A 13,759-nucleotide genomic window follows, 5' to 3' on the forward strand; every position below is an offset into this window, starting at 1 on the left:
CCCAGGTGGCTCAGTAGTAAAGAATCTGCCTGCCAACGCAGGAGAGGCAGGTTCAATCCCTGGGTTGAAAAGATTCCCTAGAGAAGGAAATGAAAACCAGCTCCGATTTTCTTGCCTGGGAAATCCCATGGACAGAGGAGCCTGGCAGGCTACAGTCCATAGGGTTGAAAAAGAGTCGGACACGACTTAGCGACTAAACAACAATCAGTAGATGTTAAAATAGGGGGAGCATCATGGATTATTCAAGTGAGCCCAGTGTCATCACAGAAGTGGAAGAGGGCGGCAGGGGTGTCCTACACTGCAGGCTTTGAGGATGAGGAGCCCCCGACCCAGGAGGCAGGCACCTCCAGAAGCTGGAAGGCAAGGGCGCCTCCTAATGCCTCCAGAAGGAACAGTGCCTGCTGACACTGATTTCAGCCCAGTGAGACCTGCCTTGGATCCCCAGAACTATAAATTCGTGCTATTTTAAGTGTGTGGTAATCTGTTCCAACAGCGACAGCAAACTAAAATAGGCATTCTTCGGAGATGTGGCCAGTTCTGTCCAGACCCCTGCAATAAAGTGAGTCACATGAGCTTTTGATTTTCCAGCGTGAATAAAGATTCATGCTCAGTCGTGTCTCTTTGTGATCCCATGGACTGTAGCCCGCCCAGGCAAGAATACTGGAATGGGTTGCCATTTCCTCCTCCAGGGGATCTTCCTGACCCAGGGATCAAACCGTGTCTCCTGCATCGCAGGCAGATTCTTTACTGGCTGAACCATCAGGGAAGCCCTCGAACAAAGGTTGTTTTCACTATATCGTAGTCTGTTAAACTGTGTGATAGCATTATGTCTAAATAATAATCCATGTACCTTAACTAAAAAATACTTATGGCTAAAAAATGCTAACTGTCTGAGCCTTTAGCAAGTTGTCATCTCTTTTGCTGGTGGAGGGTCTGAAGTCCTGGAAGAATTACCAAAACGTGACACAGAGACACGAAGTGAGCAAACAGGACCAACAGATTTGCTCAGCGCAGGGTTGTCACAAACCTTCAATCTGTTAAAAAAAAAAAAAAAAAAAAAAAAAACACAAAAAAACACAGTATCTTCGAAGCACAATAAAACAGCTTACAATAAAAGGAGGTCTACAGGGATTTCCCTGGTGATCCAATGGTTGGGACTTCGCCTCCCATGCAGGGGGTGTGGGTTCGACAGGGAGCTAAGATCCCACATGCCTTGTGGCCAAAAAAAAAAACAAAACATAAAACAGAAGCAAAATTGTAACAAGTTTAATAGTTTAAAAATGGTCCATCTCAAAAAAAAAAAAAAAAAACTTGAAAAAAAAAGAGGTCTGTACACAAATGTAATAGGCCTCACTTAAAAACTCTACCAGCTCTCCAGACTCTACCCCACCTCCCCAGTGCAACACCTGCCTCTCCCACAGCAAGCAGTAGCCTGTAGCCAGTTCTGGCCCCTGAGGCGTAAGCAGATGTGCACTGGGTGGGGTTTCCAGAAAAACCATTGTTTTGATGATAAAAGCTGAAAAGGGACAGGCTTTTTGCCTCTCACTCAGTCCTCATCTTGCCTGGGACACAGATGGGAGGCTGGAGGTGGGCAGCCCCATGGGAGGACGGTGGAGCCCAGGAGATGGAGGAGCTGGGCCCCTTCAGCCCCTACACCCACTCAAGAACAGCCTGCTTTCAACCTCCCATGACGTGAGAAAAATAAGCCCTGCTGGGCCCGGCCTGGATGCTATGACACAGAGCCAGACACCATCCAAGGGACACACGTGTGGTCTTGAAAAGGTGAAGGAGTGCCAACCAGAACCCCGGCGGCTCTGAGCTCCAGCAGAGTCCAGGGTGAGCATGTCTTCCCTTCTGGGGTGTGACCTCATGTTGCGAAGGGCTCTGGGGCCATTTGATCACCAGGCAGGTCCGCTACATACCAGGGGCCCAGGACACGCTCCCACCATCTGGACCAAACATCTTGCTGGCCCATCAACACCAGCTTGACACCCTCAGATCCAGCACCCACTGCAGAGAACACACGAGCATGCCTGTGTGTGCGTATATACATATATGTTTATTGCATTAAATGCCTCGTAGCAATCTGCCCTGTTTTTATAATCCACAAGAGAAAAAGGGTTCAAGAAAGTTTTCCACTGTGCTCAGTTTTAAAAAATACAAAAATGAACATTATGATGACAGGAAAGTGTTAAGAGGCCGAACTGACAAGTACATTCAAAAGTACATCTGGCTGCTGGTGTGCGGGTCCTGGGCCCTTGGGCAGGGCTGTGCAGTAAAGCCATGTCCCCCGAAGCCCAGCAGCTCTGCCTCGGCAGGGTCCTGTGGGCAAGGACCCACCACCTGGAGCTTGCCCACATTCCTGAGTGACACCCCTCATGGGGTGGACATTACCCACACCTTCAAACGCCCACATACCACACACTTAATTAACATTAAAAACATTTAAACCACTCAAAAATCCATGAAATAAAGAGATCCTATTAAAACATGAAACCCAGTCATTCTCTAAAGGCAACTGGAGCTCTTTGTCTGCCGAGGGGTGCCAGGGCTGGGGTAACACACGGCTGCCCCAGGAGCTGCCCGGATTCCATCTGTGACACACAGATGGGACAGCGGTTGGCCCAGGTGCTGACGATCTGCTGTGAGATGCTGTAAAGTCACCCTGGGATGGGTCCCCTGATGGGCAACACACCACAGTAGCCAGACGGGCCCTGAAGGATGGCAGCCAGAGCTGGGAGAAGATCAAGGGGAGAAAGAGATCAAAATGGACCACAGCATAAGGCTGCAAGCTGGTTGATCCCCAGAGCTGAGCTGACACAGGATGCCCACCGGCCCTGGACAGGGGACCAGGCATCAGCCGTAATGGCACACACGCAGGTGACCCCAGGTCATCCCTGCAAGTATGCAAAAACACACACCCTCCAGGATCACTGAAGGTCAGGATCCCTCAACGGTGGGGGAAGACTCGGGAACCCACAAAATGAACCTGCAGGACAGAGAATGGTTCTTCCCTGGGCCTACGGACTTGGCTTGAACCCCTTTCCAAAGAGCCGTAGGTTTCTAAGGAATTTCTTGAATGTACAAAAATGACGGTACAGGCGCATGTGGCTGAGGGACATGCTAGCCAGCTCGGCTCAAAAGTCCTGCAGCTGAGGGATGTCCCGGTACAAATCCAGGGTCTCGGGATTCGAGAAGGCCCCTCGGTGCTCCACCGTCTTCCCAGCGATGATCTGCTTCACAGCCACTTCCACCTTCTTGCCGTTGAGGGTGTACTGCCGGTGGGGAGTAGGCAGGGGAGCAAACAGAAAGACTGTTTAGACCCAAAGAGGAGGGACTTCCTTGGCAGTCCAGCGGCTAAGACTCCGCACTTCCAGTGCAGGGGACCCAGGTTCGATCCCTGGTCAGGGAACTAGATCCCACATACCGTAACTAAGACCCAACACAGCTGAATAAATCAATCATTAAAAATAAATATTAAAAAAAAAACCCAGAACATCCTTGGTTAAGACTTCACCTTCCAATGCAAGGTGTGTGGGTTCAATCCCTAGTCATGGAGCTAGGATCCCACATGCCTCAGGCCCCCAAAAGAGCAAAATATCAAATAGAAGCAATATTGTAACAAATTCAATAAAGACTTCAAAAACGCTCCACATCAAAAATCTCAAAGGAAAAACAAAGAAAACCCAAAAGGGAAAAAAAATTCCTTAGCTCTGATATCTGGGTACATCCAAGCCAAAAAAACCATGACCCGAGACTCTGAGAGCAAGTCTTTCTCAGTGGGTGACTGGGCAAGTTCCTTAACCCAGGTTTATCTCCTCAAATGTAAAATGGGACCACAGCACCCAGCCCAAGTCTGTGAGTTAACACGCACACGGCTCTTGGGTGTGACTATTACACTGCATTTTCATTATTTATATTTACTTTCTTATACTGTATTATAATAGAAAGGCTAGCTTATTCCAGGACTGGACTGGCTTCCTGTGATTCCATCCCTAATCGCTAAAAAGTGAGCGTCATCCAAGAGCCTCTAGAAACTTCCATCTTCCCCCAGAACCGTCATCTGAATGAATGGGACACTGCTTTTCCTATAATCGGACTCTCTCCAAATGTTCAAAGCTCCCTCCGAAATTCATAGCATGTGTGTTTCATCTTTAACTCCAATGGGCATTTGGCAGCCATGCTGGCGTGTTTAGGGGCCAAGAATATTCTGGAACAAATACAGTTCTTTAATAAAGCTGCCACTGCTCTGATCTCTCCCTGCACTGGCACTTTTCCTTCTTTTTAACCTGAGATGTAATTAAAATTTATTCACTGAAAACCTCTGTCAACGTGTGAACTAATTACGGATCTGAGTGCAGGCTTACGAGGGACTGCCTGTCACTGGGGTGCCGTCAATCCCTCTCACCCAGAAATGCAAGCGTCTCGTGCGCTTTCTGTGCTTCTAAGCACTAAAGCCCCAACAATGGCTCATGGGAGCTAACGACTTACATCTTCCATCGGCTGACAAAATAAACAAGGTGTTGTTTTAGAAGAAATTCCGCTCCTGCTTCCTGGTGAGAAGGGCAGGGGGGAAGCAGAAGTTCCCCCAGCTCCTGCTGGAACCCCTCCTCTCCCCGACCCAGGAGGTAAGTCAGAGCCTCCAGTCAGGATGGGCCAGTACGTCAGCCGTGACCAGGGATGAAGACCTGCTGGGACCAGGGCAGTTGTGGCCACCGGGCCTTCCAGCCAGACAGGGCTTCAGATGCCCATTTACATTCCCCTAGGTGCGACCAGATCCCCAGCTTGGACCTTGGCCATGGCCAGCCCCAAGCGCCATGGCCCAGCAAGATCCTCTATGCCAGCCCGGAGACACAGGGTGAATCTTCTCCTAAGTGCTTCAGTAGTTTGGACCGCAGGGATCTGAGAATATGAGGGTGCCTGTAAAATCTCCAGGGACCCAAGACATGACCTCATGGGCCAGGAGTCATGACCCCACAGGAAGACAGAACAGGAGAGAGCTGAGCTGGGTGCCTGAGAGTAAGCGGACAAGAGCCTGGCTGAGGACGGAAAAATAGGCTGGGGTCTTCCTCCATTTTCAATAAATCGCTCCCCTAGTCTCATGAGCAGATCAGTTCAGTTCAGTTCAATTGCTCAGTTGTGTCCGACTCTTTGCAACCCCATGGACTGCAGCACGCCAGGCCTCCCTGTCCATCGTCAACTCCTGGAGTTTACTCAAACTCATGTCCATCAAGTCAGTGATGCCATCCAACCATCTCATCCTCTGTCGTCCCCTTCTCCTCCTGTCTTCAATCTTTCCCAGCATCAGGGTCTTTTCAAATTAGTCAGTTTTAAGCATCAGGTGGCCAAAGTATTGGAGTTTCAGCTTCAGCATCAGTCCTTTCAATGAATATTCAGGACTGACTTCCTTTAGGATGGACTGGTTGGATCTCCTTGCAGTCCAAGGGACTCTCAAGATCTTCTCCAACACCACAGTTCAAAAGTATCAATTCTTCAGCTCTCAGCTTTCTTTATAGTCCAACTCTCACATCCATACATGACTACTAGAAAAACCATAGCTTTGACTAGACAGACCTTTGTTGGCAAAGTAATAATGTCTCTATTTTTTAATATGCTGTCTAGGTTGCTCATAGTTTTTCTTGCAAGGAGCAAGTGTCTTTTAATTTCGTGGCTGCAGTCACCATCTGCAGTGATTTTGGAGCCCCCCAAAAATAAAGTCTCTCACTGTTTTCATTGTGTCTCCATCTATTTGCCATGAAGGGATGGGGCCAGATGCCATGATCTTAGTTTTCTGAATGTTGAGTTTTAAGCCAACTTTTCCACTCTCCTCTTTCACTTTCATCAAGAGGCTCTTTAGTTCTCCGCTTTCTGCCATAAGGGTGGTGTCATCTGCATATCTGAGGTTATTAATATTTCTCCCTACCATCTTGATTCCAGCTTGTGCTTCATCCAGCCTGGCATTTCACATGATGTATTCTGCATATAAGTTAAATAAGCAGGGTGACAATATACATCAAGGAGCCTTGACGTACTCTTTTCCCAATTTGGAACCAGTCTGTTCCATGTCCAGTTCTGTTGCTTCTTGACCTGTATACAGATTTCTCAGGGGGCATGTCAGGTGGTCTGGTATTCCCGTATCTTTAAGAATTTTCCAGTTTGTTGTGATCCACACAGTTAAAGGCTGCATGAGCAAATACAGAATGGGAATTCACCATTCTGACAGCTGTCAACATTCTGACAGCAATGGTGACAGCAAATTCACCATTCTGACAGCTTTTATTCATTCTCAACAAAATAAAGGCCAAGGGGACGATCATAGTCTAGTTCCCCAAAGTGTTTCGGATGCAGACAGAACCTGATCCACTGAAGGGATACCTGAGACCCTCACCAGGGAAAGTCAGTAAGTGACACTGACTCAAGAAGTCCCTTCTCATTTCCTGACCGGTCCAGTGGTTAGGACTCTGTGCTTCCAGTACAAGGTTGCAGTGGGTGAGGATTTGATCCCTAGTCAGAGAACTAAGATCCCACATGCTGTAAGGTGCAACCAAAGACAAGAAAAAAGAAGTCTCTTCTCTCCCTGAGAACCACTGTCCCCACTGTGTCACCAAGAGTCACCCACTGAGGGACTTTCCTGGTGGTCCGGTGGCTAAGGCTCCATGCTTCCAATGCAGGGGGCCTGGGTCTGATCTCTGGTCAAGGAATTAGATCTTACATGCTGCAACTAAGACCTGGTACAGCCAAATAAATAAATAATAAAAATAAATATTAAGGAGAGAAGAGTCACCCCACTGAGAGAAACAGAGAACTTCCAGGTCATAGGGCCCTTTCTACACATAACCAAAGTGGAGAATAAATGTGTGGATGGTATAAAAAGCCCTGGTTCTAACTGTACCTCACATCCCCACTGGATGGCTCAGTGGGTAAACCATTCACCTACAATGCAGGAGACGTGGGAAGATCCCCTAGAGGAGGAAATGGCAACCCACTCCAGTATTCTTGCCAGGACAATCCCATGGACAGAGGAGCCTGGCAGGCTATAATCCATGTTGTCTCACAAGGTTGGACACAACTGAGCACCCACAAGCAGGCAAGCACATCCCCACTCCTAACGTGAAGACTCTCCATCCCCTGGGGACCCAGTTAACCTGCTCCCACAGCCCACACCCATGAACACCCATGAACACTACAAGCTTGGCTCACCTGTACACTTGATGTACTGTGTGTGTACCCACGCACACAGGTGTGTGCACACACACAGGACAGTCTCCTCTCTGTGCTGACAGAGGCATTGGTTTTGTAAGCAAGGCAAGTTAAAGCTGTGATCTGATTTCCTCCCCCACTGAGAGCCTAAACAGAGTACAAGGCAAGGGAGGAGGGCCGCTTTCTGGAGATGTGCCTCTAAATAGATTCAAATCTTATTTCTGCAGGCCAGAACTAAAAATTAAAAGGCAAGAGCAACAGCACCCCAGCGGCTCTTTAAAAAGTTAAAATTAATTTTCGCATTAATAATTTGAGAACACACTAAAACCACACTGGGGAAAAACCAGCTGGTCCGGCTGGGCTGGGCCTGCTTACCCTCTGAAAACCAGTGTTTAGCAGAAGTTGCCTTACGTGCAATTTATGAGGGGTTAAAAAAAAGAGAGAGGGATGGCAGAAAAGAAAAAAGGATGGGGACGGGGTTGCCAGGCAACATGGAACAACTATATATAAAACATGAGCAAGCGTCTAGCTGAGTGCTCCAGAAGCAGGGGAGCTCTTAGGGGGCCCTACCGGGATGCCCTGCGTCTCCAGAATGAGGCTGGGCACGTGCCGGGCAGACAGGCCGAGGCGGATGGCCTCACGGATCCGCTTCACCAGGTCAGGCCGGAAGGTGTGGCCGGAAGCCATCTTCAGGAAGAGGATCACCCTCTCCTCCCCGTCCTTGTTGTACTGGGGGACACAGAGGCTGTCCAGCACCTCCTCGAAGGCTTCCACTGTGGAGACAGGGCGAGGGACGGGGCCTTGCTCTCACACCATCCCACCTTGACAGGGACCGCCGTCGCTTCCTCCAGCCCCCACCCTGGGGAAGAGCTTTTGGGGAACAGGTGGAAGGACACCCATCACCAGCAGAGAGCCGCAGCTCATGCTGGAAGGGTTAACGTGTTACAGGGAGCCGTGCACGCTTACTTCCTCAATTACAAATTTAAAAAGAAAAGGAAGGAAGCACCTTGGTGGGGACTCCAGCACTGGAAGAAAGGCTGGAATCACAGGGATCGAGATTCCATCCTGGCTGCACAGCCCTGAAGTGACCTTGGGGCTCTGACATCCCTATGAGGCCACCTCCCTGGGAGGCTGACTCCGTGGCTTTGGTGGGGGCATTTTGAAGGCCCATGGGTAACTCTATTGTGCACTGCCTTTATCTGGTGCTGAATAGTACTGTGTGACCTTCAACAATCAAACAACCTCTCTGTGCATCTTTCTTCAGCCATAAAGGGTAGACACAAATGACCAACCCCACAGAGCTCACCATGAGGCTGAGACATAATGGAATGGGGCCGGGCCATGGGACCTTAAGAAGCCCATCTTGAGGTTTTACAAGCTACAGGCAGTGTGGGATGAGGCATGTTCTAGGAAGAAGGACAAGCTCATACATGTCTACTCTCACAACCAGAGGCAAATGGGCCAGTTATGCCAAAAGGTGCCATCTTTGGAGAGCAGGCTCCCTGCTAGGACCCTCCTTCCTTCCCTCCTGGATGACCTGAGAATTATTCCAGGAGAAAAGAAAATGCTCACCAATGTTATAGATTTCCGAGCTGCCGAATCGCACTCCATTGGGGTTGAGCGTGCCATCACTGCAAAGAAAGACGAGGTCATGAACACACGGTGGCTCCTGAGTGAGGCCAGTTGTGGGGGCTGGCGGACAGTCGGCCCCTTCCCACAACACCACCATGTCCACCCCGTCCTTGCCGGCTGCCTCCCCAGCTTCTGATCCTGACCAACCTTTCTCCCTCTAAACTCAAAGCTAGACATCAAGGGGTCCCCTTGTGTGGGAGCATCCGCCACCTCCTGCCCTTCACACCTGTACAAGTACCCCTCTCCCAGGTGCGGACGCCCCAGCACCCCCACACTCCCACTCTGGGAAGGGCCATAGCTACTGTAGACAGATGCAAGCTTTTCATCTGCCAAAGCCCTCGCCCCCACCCTGCAAAGCCCCCCAATCCACCATTTTGGGGCTCAGAAATGCGGGTCAGGCCAGACCCGCCCTCTGGAAGCTGACACAGGAAGGGCCCAGATGGGGTACAGTCAGCCCACTCCCAGACTGAGCCAGTGGAGCCCAGGATGCAGGAAGCACCCCCTACTCCCTAGGTGGTCTGCAGGGGACAGAAGCCAGGTCTGCAGACCCCTCACCTTCGGCCCAGCATGACGATTCCCCCGGTCTTGGGATTTATCCTGCAGTAGTCACCGTGTGCCCAGACACCTGTGGGGAGGCAGAGGGGGTGGTCACCCTGAGGGAGGCATGGACAGACGTCTGAAGTACGTATGACAGAAATGTAACTCTTACCGACAGAGCCAAGGCCCAGAAACAGGTGTGATGTGGGGCTGGGGGCAGAACTGAACTAACAGTTCTCACCCCCAAAGGCACGCCTCCTAGTGGGGTCCACCCTACACCCAGTTCTGAGATGCAGCGGTGCGTGAGAAACACCCCTCCTGCAGGCACCAGCGAGGAACTGACGGGCTGAGACCAACGCCAGCAGTGAGAATGTGAAGGGGACACTGAGCAGGTCAGTGAAGCTTCAAGGGGGGCCTCTGAGAAGAGGGTGGGAAAGCACAAGCCCCAGCGTAGGAAGAGAGGGTAGCCTGGGGCGGCTGACGGAGCAGGTCTGGAGGAGTCAGGGTCCATCTCGGAACAGAATAAAGAGAAGCAGCAGGACTGGGCGGGAGGCTACTATTCCAGTCCCAGTAATGGAAGCCTGAAGCAAGGCACCAGCCACGTGGACAGAGACTTAACCTGCAGGAAAACCCAGGGTGCACGGAGGGCGGAAGAGGAGGAATCGGGGACACTGACACCATGTGCCCTGAGCCGCCCCGTGTGGCCGGCAGCGTACACCTGGGCCCTGGGCTGGTGATGTTCAAGGAGAGGCCCTCGTCCTGGGCAGAGCAAAAGAACAGACCCAAGGGGGCTGGTCAAAGAGAAGCCAAGCCTCATGTGGGAACTGCCAGGAAGAGGCCTCCCTCCTTGGACTAACACAGCCAGCCCAGGGTCGGCCCCACAAGTAGAGGAGGCGCTCCAGGTGTGAGTATCTGAGAGCATGGCCCCACTGGCTCTGCACAGCTTGCAAGCAGCAGCCTGGCCTCCTGAAATAAGCCCCAGAGTTCCTGTGATCCACAAAGAGAAAACAGCAGATAAAACTGGCTCAGGGCCTTCACGGACACCATCTCATCCCTCCCAATTCTTAGCACAGTTTTTGACTCTTAAGCGCTAACCCAATCAGCCCGAGACTGGAATGAAATGACTTAAGCTCAACCTATGTCCATCCTGACCGTGACCTGTAGCTTCAGATCTCATTATCTTATCTGCCCTTGTTTCTTCATATTTATTCATATATCCCGCCTATTTCCAGAAAGTATTTGAGGAAGCTACCTATCAAACCAACTGTATGATGGGATGATTGAAAGAATTCGAAACTGCACAGGGGTGAGAGGACGGCTCCAACAAAGCAATGATGGCAGCTCTGAGCTTCCTGGCAGCCAAGGCAAAAATGGAAATATCACAAGTCACAGGGTCTTCATTTTCTCCAAGAAGGAATATCAGTGCTTCAAAAATAAAGATTTTTCTGGGACTTTCCTGGCTGCCCAGTGGTTAAAACTCTGTGCTTCCACTGGAAGGGGAACAGGTTCCATCCCTGGTTGGGGAACTAAGATCCCACAAACCATGTGGCATGGCCAAAAGAAAAACAAAAAAAAGGCTTTTTATGAAATTAATCCTGAAGAGACATCTATCATGTAAACCCTTGTATACGTAACAAAAAGTGACAGTGAAGACAGTTTTCAGGGAGCAGTGTACTGAGCAGAAGATGAAGAAATGTCATTTCTTAGATGAGCCTTCAAGCTAAGGTTCTACTCCTTCCCTTAGACAGGAGCCTTTGACTCTTCAGGATCATAAGGAACATTCTCTCCCTCCCCCTCCCTCTCTATTCTGCCTTAGTATGTCACAACAGCTACACCTTGGTAGGATCCAAGGTGGGGCTTAAATGCAGCAGGCATCCAGTAAGGACCAGGCCACATGGGTGGGGGATGTTCCTGCTAATTCACATGGGAGGTGCTATGCTGGGTACAATAGCTTTCAGATGGGATGTTACATGGGGACACACAAGGCTGAGCACAGAAATAAGGGGGATCAGTGGCACATTCTATCCCTGACAGTCACCTGCCACTTTCTGATTCTCCACATGTGGTTTATACAAAATCGAATCACCTTTCTAGACACTGAAGAGAGCACGTACTTGGTATAAATAACTCTGGAGCAGAAAGCTTGCTAAATTATGAATTATATAGCAGCAATAACTCAAGGTTGCTTATGAAATAAGATGAGGAGGAGGCAGGGATCAGAGCTTTAAATAAAGAGACTTCCCAGCTCAGGGGCAGGGTGCCGCTCCAAAGATGAGCGAAGAGGGCAGCCTGAGTGAGTGACGGGCCTGAAATTAATTATCCTCCATAAGGACTGGATGATGGGGTGTGAGACAATGGAGACCCCAGCCAGACACCTATTGCACAGGCATCTCTCCCTGAATAGGCACACAAGTCTGGGTAAGCGAGCAGCGATCACTGCCCCCACCCCCAGCCCTGTCCCTACACAAGCAAACAAGAGGCTCATGCCAGCTCCCAGGTGCCGGGCTCAGGGCCAAGTGGCTGTGGGCACGGAGGATGTTAAGAGTACACTAAACCCAGATCAGAGTTTCGTATGATGGCTTCAAGATGAAAGTGACAAGACACTTATCAAAAATTCATCATCACCCCTCTGGCGGAAGGAGCCAGGAGCGGCCTCACCAGGTTTCAGCAGGGAGAGGGCTGGCAGGGGGAGGGTGCATCCAGAATTAGACCCTGAAGGCCCAGCCCGGGCGGGAATCTGGGCAGCTCCGCCTGCATCCTCGACCCACCTGGGAACTTGGAGAAGTACGCCTTCCGGTACTTGCTGCCATTCTCGTCATTCCAGAAGTGCGTGGGCTGGCAGGGGAGTGGCTTGGTGCACACCAGCTCACCACTCTCGCCCCACACAGCCTTTCCTGGTCGGGGAGGGGCGACAGGTACACTGAGCACACACCACGGCCACACCTCGGCGCTCTTTCTCTCCTTTTTTAAAACTATAAGCTATTACGCAGTATTTCCGACACACACAAAGCTACGGAGCTGGTCCCACCCCCTGCCCATCCCTCCGACATCACCGAAAGCCATGCTAATCCCGCCCCACACAACTCTCCCAAATCTCTCTCTCTGGAACACTGTATTATTCCCTTGTGTGTATTAATACTTTTACTACATCCACGTGCATCTGAATAACGTCATTTTGTGTGTTTCCAAACTCTGCAAGGATGGCGGCACGCTGCCCCTTGCGCCTGCATCTGACCCTGTGTCCTCATCAAGGTCAGGACGTGAGGCCAATGGTGGGGCAGCCTCAGCAGTGTTTCCAAAACTCAGATGCCCACCTTGCGTGCCGAGCACCTGGTCCTCCGTCTATGCTCCAAACCAACACCTATTCCTCTGCTTCAGGCTGAAGGCAGATAGGGAGCCGGTGGGGGTTAAACCAGGCTCGGAGGCCAGCAGTCTGGAAGTGTTGGTGGGGAGGGGCAGCCCCTCAGAGGGGGCAGTTTTGGAGAACTGTCCCCCAGCAAAGCTATACATCCAAGTGCACCGGGTGACCACTCACGCCTCGTCACAAAGACAGAAAGGGTTTGGGCCATCACCTTGCTCATTCCATGCCTCCACAGCCATGCCCAGGTTCCGAGCCTGAATCTCCCCTTTGTACACAGGAATGGATGGATTCTGGCCCATGAAGCAGGAGACGATGTCGGTGCCACCTGCCAGCAAAAGGAGGTCCAGGATTTACAAGACCGAGACCAACTGCTCACGTTTTTCATTGGTGAACCCTCCAGGAGCAAAGAGCCTGCAGAACAACCTCTCCGACTCTGTCTCCAGACAGTTGAGCTTCTTTTCAGGGAAAGAACAGGGAGGTTATTCAGAAACTGGCACAAACCTCCTGGGTCTGGGTGGTTTATTTATTTATTTATTTTTGACCTGGACTTCCTGCTGGAGGAGAAACCAGTGAATGACCTCCTGTGGTCACACTGAAATCTGAGACTGAGGTTCTTGGAAGATTGAAGTGTGGCCTGTTAGATCCGCCCGCAGGCACTGCCGCGGGAGATGGGTCATGTGCAAAGGCTCTTTGCTGTAGCTCACATTCACTTAATCACCCGAGAAGCAGAAAGCCTGCGGTCCCAGGAGGGCATTGCCTCTCACGTGAGAGGCAACGTGCCGGATGGGAAACACTCTGATTTCAGAAAGGAGCTTGAAAAGGAGTCAGACTCCGGGTGCCATCAGGAGGGAATGGCATTAACCCCCAGACCTGGACAACCACCCCCTTGACAACTGTCCCCTAGGGCGGGCACCCGGGGAGGGCAGGGCCCCACGTGACTGCAGGGCGGGATGTCCTGAGGGCAGAGACGTGCAAGGGGCCCACACAGGTGCACAGTGGAGGCAGATGGCAGCCCAGGGAGCAAAGTGG

General features: G+C 51.0%; 1 protein-coding gene across 3 annotated transcripts in view; it reads right to left on the minus strand.

Annotated features, from left to right (window-relative positions):
• Positions 1–230: 230 nt before the first annotated feature.
• AACS (acetoacetyl-CoA synthetase) overlaps positions 231–13,759 on the minus strand; it is a 54,976-nt gene continuing 41,447 nt past the window's right edge. Inside the window, exons 13-18 of one of the 3 annotated variants that reach the window (XM_070769366.1) lie at positions 12,942–13,055; positions 12,138–12,263; positions 9,388–9,457; positions 8,773–8,831; positions 7,771–7,973; positions 231–549 (exon numbers count right to left, since the gene is read on the minus strand). In XM_070769366.1, the coding sequence (XP_070625467.1) occupies positions 466–549; positions 7,771–7,973; positions 8,773–8,831; positions 9,388–9,457; positions 12,138–12,263; positions 12,942–13,055 (656 nt within the window). In that variant the 3' untranslated portion in view covers positions 231–465. Of the gene's footprint in view, positions 550–2,038; positions 3,276–7,770; positions 7,974–8,772; positions 8,832–9,387; positions 9,458–12,137; positions 12,264–12,941; positions 13,056–13,759 lie in introns of those variants that run through there. The other 2 variants (XM_019977938.2, XM_070769367.1) reach the window with 2 other exon arrangements.

This window comes from Bos indicus, chromosome 17 (genome assembly GCF_029378745.1).
Source record: "Bos indicus isolate NIAB-ARS_2022 breed Sahiwal x Tharparkar chromosome 17, NIAB-ARS_B.indTharparkar_mat_pri_1.0, whole genome shotgun sequence".
In the NCBI taxonomy this organism is placed as follows: Eukaryota; Metazoa; Chordata; class Mammalia; order Artiodactyla; family Bovidae; genus Bos; species Bos indicus.